The 15,877-nt window shown below is 40.9% G+C and overlaps 1 protein-coding gene across 1 annotated transcript in view; it reads left to right on the top strand.

Annotated features, from left to right (window-relative positions):
• The window catches only part of SHQ1 (SHQ1, H/ACA ribonucleoprotein assembly factor), a 90,216-nt gene that overhangs the window by 45,207 nt on the left and 29,132 nt on the right, over positions 1-15,877 (top strand). Inside the window, 1 exon segment of the mRNA XM_022572550.3 lies at positions 7,802-7,922. Coding sequence (XP_022428258.1) covers positions 7,802-7,922 — 121 coding nt within the window.

The raw sequence follows: 15,877 nt of genomic DNA, 5'->3' as shown, positions 1-15,877 counted from the left end.
ATATAACTGATACCATACAGGATTTGTCTTCCTCTGAGGAGACTAGGTCTTATTCAGTGAGGGACCACTGCAGAGTCTGGCGTTGGGGTCTGTGACAGGCCCATGGAGTCACATTGATCTGGCAGAAACACCAAGTCATTGCAGGGGGTGAGATTCGAGGTGTGGAGAATAGAGGAGACTGCCATTCTCACCTGAAGCCGAGTAGTTTGGGGACAGGTACTGGGTCTGGACTGGGGTGCCAGCAGTGGTGCGGAGGAGGAAGGAGTACGTGGGCACGTGCTTTGCAGGTAGAAGGGTAGGAGCTAGTCAGGGGAGTCCCGGGACCCTTGATCCCATATGACCTGATGTCCTCCTTCCCTTGTCATCTGTAAAGTGCTTACATGTCCTTGTCTCGCTCAATTCCCACAGCAATTCTGAAGAATTTCCCCTCTCCATCTATAGACCTGGAAACAGATTCAGATTAAGTACCAAACAGCTAAGAAATGACACCAAGGCAAGCAGATTCTGGGCTGTACAGCTGTTCCACAGTGCAAGAGTTACCATTGTTATTTTTACTTTGTAAAGAAATGAGCTAAGAACTGCACAAGATTATTTATGTGTAGCTTTTTAATGATCTTTCCTTAGCCTTTTAGAATTTTGAGACTAGAATTCTAAGACCTTAATTTCATAAAGTTTTTATGTAACTTTTTAATATAAATTAAACTTACATGTAGATAGAGATACGTAATCATCTTTACTAGATTCTGTTTCCAGTACACTGATTAAAATGTAAAGAAGCGTAACTCAGTTCTCCCAGTATGCAAACCATTCAGCCATCACAGACATTCTCAACTGTGATACAGTGAGGGTGTCGAAAGGCTTTGGTTTTTTTCCTTTTACCTTGACCTGGTCAGTATTTCCCATCACCAAAAGGGACTCACTCGTAAGTCTGGTCGGACTGGGTTTGTTTTTCCCCTTTGTGAGCCATTTAAGGAATCCAGTTGTCTTTCTTCCTATATGTTTCTTCTTTCTGACTGCATGTACAGTCTTAGTTTTCCCAACTGGAAACTAAGCTAATTCCAAAAAAAAAAAAGTCAGAACTTTCCATATTAAGTAATAGCTCCTGGGAAAATGAAGTATAATAGTCTTAATTAAAGGAGCAATGCAAAGAATTTATTTTAAATTGAGCTACCAGGCATTGAGATACATGCTGTATTCATAAGGTGGAATAGTTGAAATAAAATTTTATCCACAGAATTAAGAAGTTTTAGGTGCTTATGGATTTTTTTGTTTTTAATTCAGGTCTACATTGCAACTGTTCCAAGAGCTTTTTTCCGTGCATGTTCAACTTCTTAACCTTTCTACTTTTATACTTACTGTATAGATGGGATTTTCTTTTTTAATGTTCTACCTTGAACTTGGATGCCTCACTCTTAACTGTCTGAAGAAAAATTAGTCATGCTGCCATTATGTAATTTTGATGACATCCGGCCATGTATTTCTAAACTGACACAACTACTGCTTTGACAGGTGACTTAAGGAGGAGGATAGAGTGAATGTCCAAGCTGTCCTTTCAAACCAGCAAATCTGGCAGGGACTGTTAGAGCAGAAAAGGCAAAAAGCAGCCTTGGGTTAAATTCATTACTTGAACTTCTGATGGTGTGGTGATAGAAGAAAGTTGGCACAGCTACATCCTTTTCTTGTCAGGGAATAGAAATAAAAAGGGGAGGCAAACCCATTGTATAGCCCACATCTGTCATGACATCATGGCTTAAGTGTACAGATCACAAAGGTGTTACAACTAGTACGTGTTAACTGAGCAATTTGACCAGGTGCTTTTAAACTTAGGTTCTGTGTGAGCCAGGCTACATTAACAGCCAGCCTTTACTGAACAGGATCCTACAGTTTGCCAGACATTGTTCTAGACCCGGGAAGACAGATGAGAAGCCGTGTTCTTTCCTGTCAAGGAGGTTGCCACACAATGTGATAAATAGTGACGCTATATATTACGCAGTGGCTGGGAGGCAGATGTACCTGTTTTCATCCTGACTGTTGCTTCCCAGCTGTGATCTTGGCCAACTCTTTCATTACATTGAGTCTCAGTTTCCTCATGTATGAAATGAGCAAGAGGTCACCAACTTTAGTAGGGTTAAATGATGCAGCGTATGGAGAGTACTTGGTGCAGCAGAAGTGGGTAGCTATTAACTACCGTAAGGGACAGTGTGGCAGGCGTTATGGAACAACTCAAACCGGCTTGGGTCGGGGTAGGGGTTGGGTGAGTGGGAAGTCAGTTCCTAAGGAAGTATATGCTCATTTTGAGACTGGATGGTAAGTTAGGTTTGGGTTGAGGTTTGTGCATTGCAGGCAGAGGGAACACTTACAGAGTGTATGTTTGCTTTGTGTTGATTTTGTTTGTGGCTATACAGACAGTATATGTAATTTTAATAACAAAAAAGAATCTAAAAATTTATTTAGGGCTGTGAGTTTGTGCTCAAAATAACAACTATCATGGCTTCCAGTATTTGTTTCTTATTACAGCCCCAAAATGTAAGAGCTTAAATGGCATCTGAGAAAGTTGAGGATAAAAATACTAAACAGACTGAGAAGCTTTCATAAAGTTAAATTTAACGCATGTTTGTGTTAATTGTTAGGGACTGGACTTTATGCTACTTCCTAACAGGGCCCGATATTGAAGCAAATTACCACACTTCGATTCTCTTAACTTGGATTAATTTGACACAGTTCTTCTCTGTCATCTCTTTTTATGGTCAGATGATCTCTGAAAATTAATGTTAAGAATAATTCATGAATTATCCCTCCTGATAATGTGGTCTCATCAGAAATCCCAGAATTCTAGCCAGATATCTACTAAGTTATGCATTTTAGCATGATAGCCCTGTTGGCTTTCATTTTGAGATGATTTTACAAATGAAGACCAAGCAGTGCTTTCCTCCAGGTGTTTTGAATAACCACTCTTTTTCCTTTACTCTTTTTGGCTTCTTGTCTTGTATGGCTCAGACTTTCAAGGACAGAAATAGCTACCCTGAAAACCACAGCCATATCATTGCTATAATGTACCAAGAGTTGAAAAGAAATTCAGCTCTTGCTATATAGAGTTAGCAGTTTTTATTATTTTTTTTCTATGCTGGCTTTTAGCCAGTGGAAACATCCACTATCCTTTTAATCTCCTAGAGATGGGAGCCATTTCTTAAGAGCCTTCAACCATGAGCTTGGTCTGTCAGTGAGCAATTATGGCCAAACCTCATCGGCTAATAGGAAGATTTCCAATAGCCAGTGGATTCTAATTTAGAACAGCTCAATCTCGTCTCTGGTTTAAGATATATTAACCTGAGATGCCGCATCTGTCCAGAACAGGAAAGCGCATTGTTCTTAGTTTACGTTCCCTTTAAAGAAAAGCTGGAGAATGCGTAGCCAGAGACTGTGTTAAATACTGTTTACTGTCTACCTGCTTGTTACTATCATCCTTTTTTTTTTTTAATGCTGTTACCATGTTTCTCTGTTGTCATTAGACAGTCATTTTCCCTGAGGTAAAACGTTCATGGCACTTGTCATTTATATGCCAGGTCACTAGTTTTAAACTGCCTTCACTGGTTTTAGACTGTCTTGGAGAGATCTTGGTGTCAGAAGTCTTTGCTCCATGGATAGGGTTGGCTTCAGTGAGGACGAGGTTGAGCATAGAGAATCCCTAACTCTTTGGACAGGCCTGTTATTGCATCTCTGTGGTGAAAATAGTTACCATGGTTACTGTGCAAGGTACCTGCTTTTTCCTGCTCTGGACCAGGCAGTGAGCTGGCAAAAAACGGTCACTTTCCCGCAGTGCCTTTGAGCAGAAATGAATCTCTCAGATTTAGGCCTGAGCAGTTTTTCAGGCGCATGGGATGTGTGATGAGCCCATGACTGGATACAGCCCCACAGGAGGCAGGTACACTGAGTCCCCTTCTAACCACTGGCTGTGTGACAGCCTGGAGGAGGGCCAGCTCTTTCCTTTGCTGATAGCTGTTGGGCAAGTAGTTGGCAACCTGAGAGAAGGAGCAGTCAGTGCAAGAGAGATGTTGTAAAAAAAAAAAAAAAAAGCTGCATGCTTCCTGAGCCTCCTGGCTGTAATGTAATAATCTATTGATGCTGTAGTCACCTATGGTGATTTAGTGGGGACACACGAGGTCAAGTATGGCCTTGGGGTGACAGTACACAATGTTGGGGGCAGGATGGTTTTAATGTACTTTTTGTTCTGGAGTGTCAGCTGCCGGGAGCCTACTTTTCTTTTACCTTACTTGTCACACAGCACACTGGAAATAGTTTGAGGATGAAAACACAAGCTTTTGAAGGACGCGTAACTTTCTCTTTCAAAAGTGCCTCGCGTGTGATTTTCTAGAATCACCTGATCTAAATGTTGCTTCTCAGTTGTGCAAAAATACAAGGTAAAGAAAATTGAAATAGGAATTTAAAAATTTTAACATTCTTTGTCAGTATTTCAAGGGTTAGCTATGTAGTCAGGAATGTCTGACTTTTTGTTAAATAGATAAATGTTTATTGTGCAGAATTTTGAAAATAGGGGAAAGTTTAAAGAAGAATAACTGTAATCCCACGTGTGAAACAATGCCTGGCACACACCAGGTCCTCACACATTTGTTCAGTGACTACAGAGACGAATACTATTAATATCATTTGGGGGTGTTTATGTTTAAGAGTTTTTTCCATGTGTATTTGTCTTTTTTTTTTTTTTTTAAGAAAACAGGGATCAAAACATGTAAGTACAATGCAGCTTCACTTTACATTTGATTACTTTGGGTGTTGCTATTATTATTATTGTTGTTATTTTCTGATAACTGGAAGATTTCAACTTACCTGTGGCCCTTAGCAAGGGACAACCTCACTTTAGGCATGTCTGCAAAACGAAACTAGGAATTTTTTCTTTTAATTTGAAGATTTAATTGGCTTTATTCAGTGATTCATGAATCGGGCAGCATCCCATCTAGCAAGTATCAATAGAAGAGAGCTCCTCTAATTTCATTAGGTAACGGTTGCAATGGGTTCTCATTAAATATGTGACCTTAATTCCACACTCCTTTTCAGAAAACTCTCTGGTGTGTAGGGTCTTCTGTCGCCGCCGTGCACACCTGCCTTTAGGTGTTGTCCCCACAGTCCTGCCTGACTGCGTTCATCTCCTGCTCTCTGTCACAGCCTGGCTTCTCCCAGGCTCGCCCGTGTACTCCCTTTGTTCTTCTCCTGGAACCATCTGCTCCACCTAAATGGTCTTTTTCTGTTGTGCCCCAAACCTACCCTGTTTTAAGTCCCACTCTGCTCCTTTTCACACCGCCCTCCAAGCTGGCATACCTACCCCTTTTCTTCACTTACTGAATTATTTGCTGTGAGGCCCAGCTCCAAGTCCTGGATTTTCTATTAACCCACATCTGTTAGTAAGGCATGTCCTCGAGAGGCAGTATTCAGGGGCATCACGCTATAGAGGAGCTTATACAAGCTTCAAGTGAATGGTTTATTTTTTGGGTAAAGACCTATGGCTGACTTTTAAAACTTGAAGTTAGTAGTTGTCATAAACCCCCCTGTCCCCCTCCCCACAAACAAGCGAGAGAGAGAGAGAGGGAGAGAGAGAGAGAGAGAGAGTAAGAAATTGGCATACCCTTGCCCTGACATTTTTTCTCTGTTGCAATTTAAACTGTTCCAAAAATTCTCACAGTTTAGTTAGCTCACCCTTGATTTTTTTCTGTTTGGATAACACGGCTAACTTGGTTTCATCGGTTTTGTGAGTTTTGATTGTATTCTCTCCTCCTGTCATCAGACTCTGCCTTCTAGGCCTGGGGCGTGGGGGGATCCCCACTCTTCCTTACGCGTAGTTGCCCTGGGCCGCTTTGATAAGACGCAGAGACCTTGACTTAACCAAGTGTAGTTTTAGGCCTTCTAAGTATTTCTTTTAACCCGTTGAGCAGTGGAGCGTTTATTGACATTCCTCCCCTCTGCGTATGAGGAAGCCACCTAGTGAAAATTTTTGAAAAAAACATGGCCCCTGTTTTGAACTTACTACCTGCTTAACTCAAATAATAAAAACGTGATGTAGACCGAATGGCCCAAGAACACATGCGTAGCATAGCGGGTAGCTTCGGGAGTCAGTAAATTAAGAATTTGGATCCTGGGCCCTCCACTCAATGGCAGTGTATCTTAACGGTCCTTGAGCCTCAGTTTCTCCTTCTGTGAAGTGAGCAAAGGAGGTTATGAGGAGAATCAGCCGAGTTTCCTTTCCATTTCTCTCCTTTGCAGGGTTTAGTAAGAGCTCTGACGATTAGGGAAGTCAGTCCGGGCTTCCTGCAGGATGAAGGCTTGAGCTGGGCTGTGAAGGCAGGCTAGGATCCCTCCAGGTGGAACAGAGAGGAAAAGGCCTTCCAGGTGTGGGGAAGCAGTTGAGCAATGGGCCACGGACAAGTCCACAGAGTCTTGAAAGCAAGCGCAGGGAGGGCCCTGATGAAAGCAGCGCATCAAAATGCAATGTCAGAGGGCTCAGCGGGAGAGAGTCCGAGGGATGTGGAAGAATTTATAATCTCCGCACGAGTGAGGATGGGTGGTCGGGGAGTGGTGGGGAAAGGGCAGCTACAAGAGGCATTTCCAGAGAAAAGTCGTCAGGGCTTGGTGTGTGAGGCTAGGGGATGGAAGACATTGTGAGGCTTTAAGCAGGTGATTACCGTGTCATTCATTCATCCTTAAAATACTTCAATTGAAAATGTACTGCTACAAGGTTCTGTTCTAGGTATTGGGGATTAATGAATAAATAAAACAAGTCCCTGCTCTTATGAAGCTCACTTTCTAGTGTTAATTGTGTTAAAAATTTAGTGGCAGCGATTTTGGCATCTTGTGAGGTCATTAGGTAGCTCACGGTCCTTTTATCATATCTAAAAGTCAAGTGGGAAATGTCGATGAAAGCACATCCAGTGTCTTCACGAAGTCAATGTACAGCATTTTCACGTTTTAGGACTATAAAGATAAGAATGAAACAGTGAAACTGAAAATGCCGTATTTCACAGATCTAAGGAAGTGGTACTACTGTAGATATAGTAATTTGCCTGATGGTTAATAAATTTCAGGGACCGTCTTGAAGTTTGGAACACCTAGGGAATTGTTGTCGAGTTGTGCGATTCCTTTTGTAGGCTTGGGTTTGGATTAAAATTAGGTTCATTTAACAACCAGGAGAAAGTAATTAGGTTGAACAAGACTTCAGTATTTGATGGCTTTTTTTCCAAGTGATTTTGTCAGCTTGTTTTTGAAGTAGGGCTATGATATTTTGGTTTTCAGTCTGAGTTTTCTTCAGTTCTTCAAGGTGAAAACATTTAAGTTTGTACTAGATAATTCCTTGACAAAAAATGTTGATGTAAGGAATAGAGACATTTGAAAACTAAAATATAATTTTCCATGGTATTTTGAAAGCTTGAAATAGAAGAACATTGTCTAAAGTTATGATGCATTTAAATACTCATTTACTTAGGAAGCTTCTCTCCCTGTCATTTAATGTACCTACTCATGTTTTATGTTATTTTTAAGGTAACCACAATTAATCAGCTATAACAATAGAATATAAAGATTTTTTCATAATTCTTAAGGAAAGAAATAAAGAGGTTTGGACTTAATAGTACTGATACGATTTCTTGCAATAAAAGAATGTGAAAAATATTCAAAAAATGATTAAAACTCTGAGCTGCCATAAATATATTACCCCTCAGTGTGTGAATTTCTCAGTTAAAAAAAAATCAGATGTTTTTCCTTGAGGATGATTTTATATTTTTTCAATTTCCTTCAGGTAAAAGTGCAGTTTTAAAGTGTCTACTGGACATTCACAAAATTTTTCAGGAAAATGACCCAGCTTACATTCTAAACGATCTCTACATCTCAGACTACTGTGTGTGGATTCAGAAAGTCAAGTAAGTTTTCAGTTACGAATTTTACATGCTCCCATTTCCAGAGCACCTACTTACCTGGGAGGAAGAAAATGAAATAACCTGGAGGATACGTTTTAATCAGGGACAAACCCGTACAGGTACCAAACATTTGAGAAGTCCTGTATCAGCACAAGGAACTTGGTGAAGTTGCTTAGGGAGGAGGTGCAGATGACAAAAAGGTTAATTTTCCTAGAAAAAAATTGGTACCGCCTGGAAAATATGTGTTAAAACTGACAGTTGTGACTCTCCACTGTTACGCTATTGACTGTCCTCAGTGAAATCTCAAGACTGGTCTATCTGAACCTGTGTCTGTGGTTTAATTACAGTGGGGTGTGAATGTGAGTGTGTGTGCAGGCATATGTGTAAACCTCACAGGATACAAACCTAATCAAATGTAATCACAACGAGAGCTGTGCCCTCTTTGGTTAATCACTGGCTTACAGAATCCTTTATTCAGAGTAGAAGAACGAAAGTCTTCAGGGCCTAATAAAATGTATCTAAGGGTCTGAACATTTACAAATGGCCTCCTTGAACTTGGTATGTAAAAAAATTTTTAATTGTTTGCCATTGCCTCACTCAAGGAAGCATATCAAGTTTAAAAATGCAGTGAATTTTCATTTTGTAAAGGGTGTTCTATAGACCTGATTCTTATCAGACGTGCCCAAAATATCCATTTTAGTAGCAAGAGACTGTTACTGGAGAACATACAAAGAGAGCCTTTGATTGGAATAATTCTTAGGTGCTAGAGAAAAAGATGGCACAACATCATTTGTGACTTAGAAGAGAAATGATCATGATATTTTTACTATTAGTGTGATTGGTAAATGAATGCTTTAGGATGGCGTTTAATGCCTGTTTTGAGTGAATCATTATATAGAATTTATTTTTGATTTCTGTTCATGGGGAAGCAATTCTATTGCAGAGTGAAATAAGAAAAAAACTTGAGGCTCTACCTGTTGTAAGCAAAATGCTTAGGGACTGCTCAAGATATCGCCGATAACATACAGCAGGTGGCGTCAGCATTCGAGTTGGAAATCTAGATTTCGCCAGATGGAAAATTGCATCTTTAACCCCTGAGGTCATGATGGCCTGTCACCACTTCATTTGATCCTCCTGCTAATTGAGCTTATCGAATACCCTGCTGCCATTTCCTGTTGTTTTCAAAATAAAATTAAATTGAAATAGCCTATTTGTGAGGGTTTAGGCTTTTCTTTTTTTTCTTTCAGGGTGAGGATTTTATAAGCATGTAATGAGCATCGACGTTTGTGCTAGGATCCCATTTCTGTGAATGCCTCCTTCCTCTATTTGTGGCATTCTTTATTGACTAGAGAGAAGATCGTATTTCATTGAACTAGAAGGGTGTGCACCCTCAAGTTGATGTGGGGATTAATAGGACTTTTTTTCACTTAAAAAAATTTTTTTCCCTGGGTTTCAAGTTGCAGGAAATGAAACGACATTCTTAGGTTTCTAGTCATTGTTATGATAATAGTAATTTTTAAAAAGATGTTAATGTATTGCGAGCAAGGTAGAAGAGAGAAACCAGCAGGAACTCTTCAAATTACTTTGGAAAAAAAATTTTCACCTTTACCAGTTTGACTGTAACTTTCCTATCCCTAAATAAGCTGTGTGTTTTCACTTGGTGTGTTACGTTTTAACTCTAGTCTAGCCCAACTGTTTTCCCCTCCCACTTGAAGTAAGAGAACCTAATTTTAATCAAATTTTCTAATTTTATTCTTAATATTTCAAGCACAGCATAATTGAACTTTCCAGTATCATCTTTACTGGGAACTTTCTTGGCTCTGAATTAATAATACTGTGGTGAATGTCCATCATTTCCATAATTAATTTCTTCCTTACTTTTCACCTCCTATTTTATTTCTTTCCCATACAGTTTATTAGTGAAATCTAGCACCTTATTTTTATGTATTAAAATAGTTCTGCATTTTTCTTAGTCTCTATTTGATGTTTTTGATTATAATAATAATGACTGTGTGAAATTTTATTTGAAATACCAGGCAAGTGCTAAATTCTGACTAGCATTCCATTTTTACAGTCAGACATTTACTTTGGCAAAAACTTACTAGAATATGGGTAGCAAAGTCATTCTTATACTGAACTAATGAAGTTAGGGCAACAACTGTGGTAAGTTTTGCTTTAGTGCTTCGTAGTTAGTTTTCCTTGTGATACATGTCTTGTAGAGCACATTTGCAGAGCTTAAAAACTGAAGCTGCTGCATTTTTGAGTTATAGACTCTGCACATAATTTTTCTGAAAAGGAACACTTCCTGCCATCCTTTGCTGTAAGCTTCATTGGAAGTTTCGAGTGTGGTGGCCCCTGCAGCAAACACACCCTGGGTGGCAGCATGCAGAGTGGTTTGCTTGAGGTCATATAGCTTATAAGAGATAGGTCTGTGATAGTCTCAGGTCTTCTGGCTCCAGATTTCATGTTTTTCCAGATATACCACCTAGACAAGCCGTTGTCTTTGCCCATGGTATGGGGGGCGGGGGGAGGTGGTGTGCAGGGAGCCCTCCCTGTAGAGCGCTTTTCCTATAGGAAGAGGGATTAAGGATTTATCTGTCTTCCTCCGGGATATTAGGCACATGTCCTGTCTGCCTCACATTGGGCATACCTCTTTCTCCCCCTAAAATTTTAAAGTCCATGTGAATGAGCACCTATCTGGGCCCATTACAGTCCCTTGTGAGCACAGTAAATTTTAGTTTAGTTGAATGGTATCTAGTAGAGCCAGTTGAAGGAGCATTTCATTTTTTTCTTTTTAAACCAAACTGTAAATTAGCTCTAACTTATTTTTATTGACATTTTTAGCTACATTCAATAAAAGACTTCGCCCTTCCCCTCATTTCTTTTCCAGTGGGCTGCACTCACCAGTAGCACTGGTAGTTCTGACCTACTGAAAGTTTAGCATTTTACACCCTTTGGTTTAAGCTGGGGTGGAAAAGCTTGTCCTGTAAAATATGTTCCAGCCCTGCCTCTCATGGACCATAAGACCGTAGCAAGTCACTCCATCACTTCATCTAATGCACCAGTGTTAGTATTTTAGTATTTTCTCTATTTTCCAGTGCATTTTTAAACCAGTGGAAGTAATACTGCACATATCATTTTGTAATGTGTTTAATACTTATAATAGTACCCTATAAATCATTTTCTTTTATAGCATAATATCCATAGCATAGTATTTTTAAAATAAACTAATTGGTTCCTCATTATACAAGAAGTGCACACCCACTGAAGAAAACTTGATACTTTATGGTTTTAATGCATGGTGTAATTTGAAATGACATGGGATAGAATATGGTGTTATTTTGTTTTTCTGCGTGGAAAATTTTTGATTGTCTATTTTTGTTTAAAAGAAATTAAGATCTAAAATCCCAGCTAACTTTAGTACAAGTCTGAGCTTGTCATGAAGGTTCTGTATCTTTGTGTTCTCTAGTGTAGTTTTTTAAGGTAGGTACTTAAGGGGGAAAAAGAAAATGTATGTCTTTGAAACACTGAACCTTTTTACATTGAACTGATAGATGGTTTACTGTGATTAATACTCTCCATGCATTTGTTTTTTCACTGCTTTTTCGCATTCTTCCCCCCACCCCCCAAAATGAAATCTTACTTTGCAACCCTTTGGACACTAATGTGCAAAGTTTGTAGAGGGAAACAACTCCATCACCTAATAGTGTTGTTTTATTTGATAAATCCTGGACCTCAGCTTCCTCAATTGTGAATAAACCCAAGGCATTTCTGCACTGAAATCTTAAAACTTCAGAAAACTTAGGACCATATCATTGCTTCATACTGCTTTGCTTCCTCTGTGTATGTGATTTGGTAGGGGATAGGGTTATATTCCTGAGAACAGTGTAGCTCTCTTCCTTTTGGCTTTCTCTTGTTCCTGGTTTATCTGCCAAAAGCCGTGGGAGCGGGGGTCACTCATATGCAGAGGTAAAACATCGGCACTGAATGGAGAAACGGAATTATTTATTTTTTTCAACCACTAATTATTGAGCCCTACTCTATGCCAGGTACTGAGGTAGGTGGTGGGGATACTCCGGTGAACAAGGGACACAACACCTTGAAGCTGATCTTCTAGTGGGGAACATAGACAGAAGGAAAATGTTATGCCGTAGCCTGATAGCAGCAGCTACAGTGGGGAAGTATGGGTGCTATAGGAGCACCTAGGAGGCCACATGCTTAGTCTTGGGGTATAGGAAACCACTTCCGGAAGGAAGAGTTGAAGCTGAGAGCCGAAAGGTCAGGAAGGGGTGGTCAGATGCAGATGGGGAAGCAGGGGTGGAGGGCATTTCAGACAACAGGGACGGAGGAATGTGGCCCTTTTAAAGAGCTCAGAACGGTTGGATCTTGGTACAGGAATGAGAGAAAGGAAGTGAGTCTGGAGAGTTCTTGTAGATCATTGGCCCCATGAAGATGTTTGAGGTTTGTCCTGGGAGAGTGTGGAGCAGCTGAAGAGTTTAAGCGATGGAGTGTCTGTGTGAGCGACACGGTAAGATTTAGATTCTGGGAAGATCCATCAGGTTACATTGTGGGGAATGAACTGGGGTGAGGGCAGAGCTCAGACTCAAGGCTGAAAGGCTAGTTAGGAGGTGAGTGATCCAGGCAAAAGGCAGCTGTAGCCTGAGCCAGGGCAGTGAGAGTGGGGAAGGAGACTAGTGGTCAGGTTTAAGGGGTAGATGAGACAGGACTGAATAAGGGTTGGATCTCAGGGGAGAGTGAGAATGGGGCCGGTCAAAGGTGAGGTCTGGATTTTGACTTGGGCCAGTTAACGGGGCCGTCGGAGGTGCCTTTGCTGAAATTAAATCATACCGGAGGGGGTGGGTTGGAAGAGAAGTGAGAGGGTGGAAAGACGAGGAGTTCAGGTTCAGAAATGTTGATTTGAGGTCTCTAAGGAGTATCCATAAAGACAGAGTCGGGAACATTTGGATCACAGCTGGAAAAGATGTATAGAGAAGAGTTGGACAAAGAAGGGATATGAATTAATAGGAAAGCATAAAAAATGGTATCTGGTTGTACAGTACTGTTACACATATGAGTATAATGATAATCAGGAGTGGATGCATTCCAGGCTGGGAAAATAGCATCATGCAGAGGAGTCGACAAGTCAAACGTGTAAGCAACGTGGAGAACAGATTTCCTGGTTGTAGCTCTGGTGGCTTAGAAGGGCAAGAATGGACGTGAGGCGTTTTTGCATTTGGATCACAGTTTTATCTGTCCTTTAGTTTCCCTTTGTTATTAAATAAGAGAGTCTGCAGTTAGCCTGAGGCCATGATGTTTTAGTAACTGGGCCAGATCTGAAACGCTTATTTCTCCCTTCGGTGTGCTGGAGACTGTCGCGGTATTTTTGACTTAGAAATCACTTGGTGGGCTTCCCTGGTGGCACAGTGGTTAAGAGTCCGCCTGCCAATGCAGGGGACGTGGATTCGAGCCCTGGTCCAGGAGGATCCCACATGCTGCGGAGCAACTAAGCCCGTACGCCACAGCTACTGAGCCTGCGCCCTGGAGCCCGTGAGCCACAACTACTGAACCCATGTGCCACAACTACTGAAGCCCGCGCACCTAGAGTCCGTGCTTCGCGGCAAGAGAAGCCACCGCAATGAGAAGCCGGTGCACCGCAACGAAGAGTAGCCCCCTCTCACTGCAACTAGAGAAACAAAGACCCGACGCAGCCAAAAATAAATTTTAAAAAAAAATCACTTGGTTACATATGAGAAAACCAGTCGGACTTTTATAGTAAAAATGGGGACTCTATTAGGAGGCTACAGGTTATCTTCTGGGACCCTGGCGCTGAGTACAGCTGGGCCCCGTGAGCTCAAGGCACGAAGTGTGGGGTTGGCTTACTTTCTGGTGACATGTGGTCCCTCGAGTTGCTTATTTCTGCAGGGCCCTGCTGCTCTTCTCACTTCGGTGCATATGGAGGAGAATGGCTCTTCTACAGCTCTGAGTTTCCATGTGCCTAGTTTCAGTAGAGATGGACTAGAGTCCCTTGTTTATGATTCCAAGGGAGGGAGAATGTGGTTGGCCCAGCATGGGTCCGTGTTTTTTCCTGGTCTAGTTGCCTTGGTCACAGAGGGCGTGGAGTGGGGGTGCCCCCTGAAGTGGTACACACAGGGTCCCAGGGCTTTGTCACCTTTGACACCCTTTGTCACCAGTGAGTGCCCTTTCTCAGAGCAGGGTGCATGTGGGGCATGCGGACCCCTTAAGAGGATGCTGCTGGAATTCCATGACAGCATTCTGAGCCATAGCTAAGGGCGAGCCCTGACACCTACCACTGCCTGTGTCACTGATACTCATAATAATATACAGTGCTGAGGCTGATTTCAGAGGGCTGTTCAGTTCAGGCTGATCCTCAGGTACTCTAGGTGGTTCCACTTCTGCAAGGGAAGTTACTTCTCTGACAATGGTACAACATTAAGGGTTACATTAGCTGCTAATGGTTAGCATGTAGAAATTTCAAGAAACAATTGTGCAGAATTTCAAGCAAGTTAAACCTCCCTTGAATTGAAATCATTCTTGGGAAGGTGCTTATTCAGGCCTGTCAGGTTGCTCCTCAGTTTTACTGTTTATTTTTAATTAAATCCACCAATTCGTCCTGGATGGGAGTGGGTTTTATCTCCATAAGAAAAGATTAGTACATGCCAATATCCATTCACCGTAGCCCTTCAGTGCAGTTTCATATAGAAAGGATTTACTTAATGGTTCTTCACCTTATCACCGGTAGTTCAGCAATGCCCACTGGGGACTGCTGCTCTTCATTAGACTTCTCTAACAAGAAATGTGCCAATAAATCATGAGATTATGAATGTTCCTAAAGATTTCAGGACAAAATAAACCTTTGTAAAGATATGAATGCTCCATGTAACTGTACGCATTGAGAAAACTAGCCAAAGAATTCTATATCTGAATGTTCAGGTTTTGTGGAGCTTTTTGTTGTTGTTTTACTTGTTGTTTCTTTGTTTTTTTTAATGTGTAATATCCTTGGTTTCTTTTTTAAGGTGACCTTTTTTATTTTAGAATAGTTGTAGATTTACAGAAAAATTGTGAAGATGGTACAGAGAGTTCCCAGATACCCCACATTCAGTTTCCCCTATTATTAACTTCTTACATTGGTATGGTAACTTGTTACAATTAGTGAACCATTATTGATACATTATTATTAGCTCAAGTCCATAGATTCATTTAGCTTTTCCTAGTTTTTACCTAATGTCCTTTTCCTATTTTAGGATACCACATTTTGTTTCGTTGTTTACTAAGAGCTGGAACTCAAATCAGTAAAGCTCCGTTTCTTGCACATTTCGTTTTTCCAAGAGCCTAAATGCTATTGAAAGGCAATGAAATATTATTGAGATATATTAAGATGCCTGAGGGGCTTACTACATACAAACATTCTAATCTAGACCTTGAAAAAAATAGGTTTGGCAGATGGGAAAATGTTTAGAAATTTGGAAACATAATTCATTTATCATTTTTACTTCTACCTGTACTGTGGGCATTGTGATTTTGCTATATTAATAAAAATTGAGGTTTGTAAAAATAAAGTGAGCAAGGCTTTATATTTTCATATTAATTTTCTAAAGGTGGTAGACATTAGAGGATAAAGTGTGAATACACGTTCTTATAAAAAAGATACAGACTTGCAGGGGTGAGTGGGCAGCTCCCAGACTGGAAAGTGAGGGCATTTATCTGTACAGGGAGGCTTGTACGTGTCAGGCCATTCGAGGACTACGGCTGGGTGGCTGTGTTTGGTTTTTGTCTCTGTCCTTACTCGTTTTGTTCCCAGATACTTGGCTCCAGACTTCTTAAATCCTTGGTTTTGGCTTGCTGGAGCCCTGGCTTTTCACAGAGTATAATTAGCTACTATGTGAGCAAATCGGTATTTTCCTTCACCTCCCTGTTCTAATGTACTTTTGCACGTCATA

The sequence above is a fragment of the Delphinapterus leucas genome, chromosome 10 (genome assembly GCF_059928025.1).
Source record: "Delphinapterus leucas isolate spDelLeu-1000000601 "Yukka" chromosome 10, BTC_Dleu_Yukka2, whole genome shotgun sequence".
Taxonomy (NCBI): domain Eukaryota; kingdom Metazoa; phylum Chordata; class Mammalia; order Artiodactyla; family Monodontidae; genus Delphinapterus; species Delphinapterus leucas.
The sequence above is the reverse complement of the archived record's forward strand: the minus strand, read 5'-3'. Positions and strand labels throughout refer to the sequence as shown.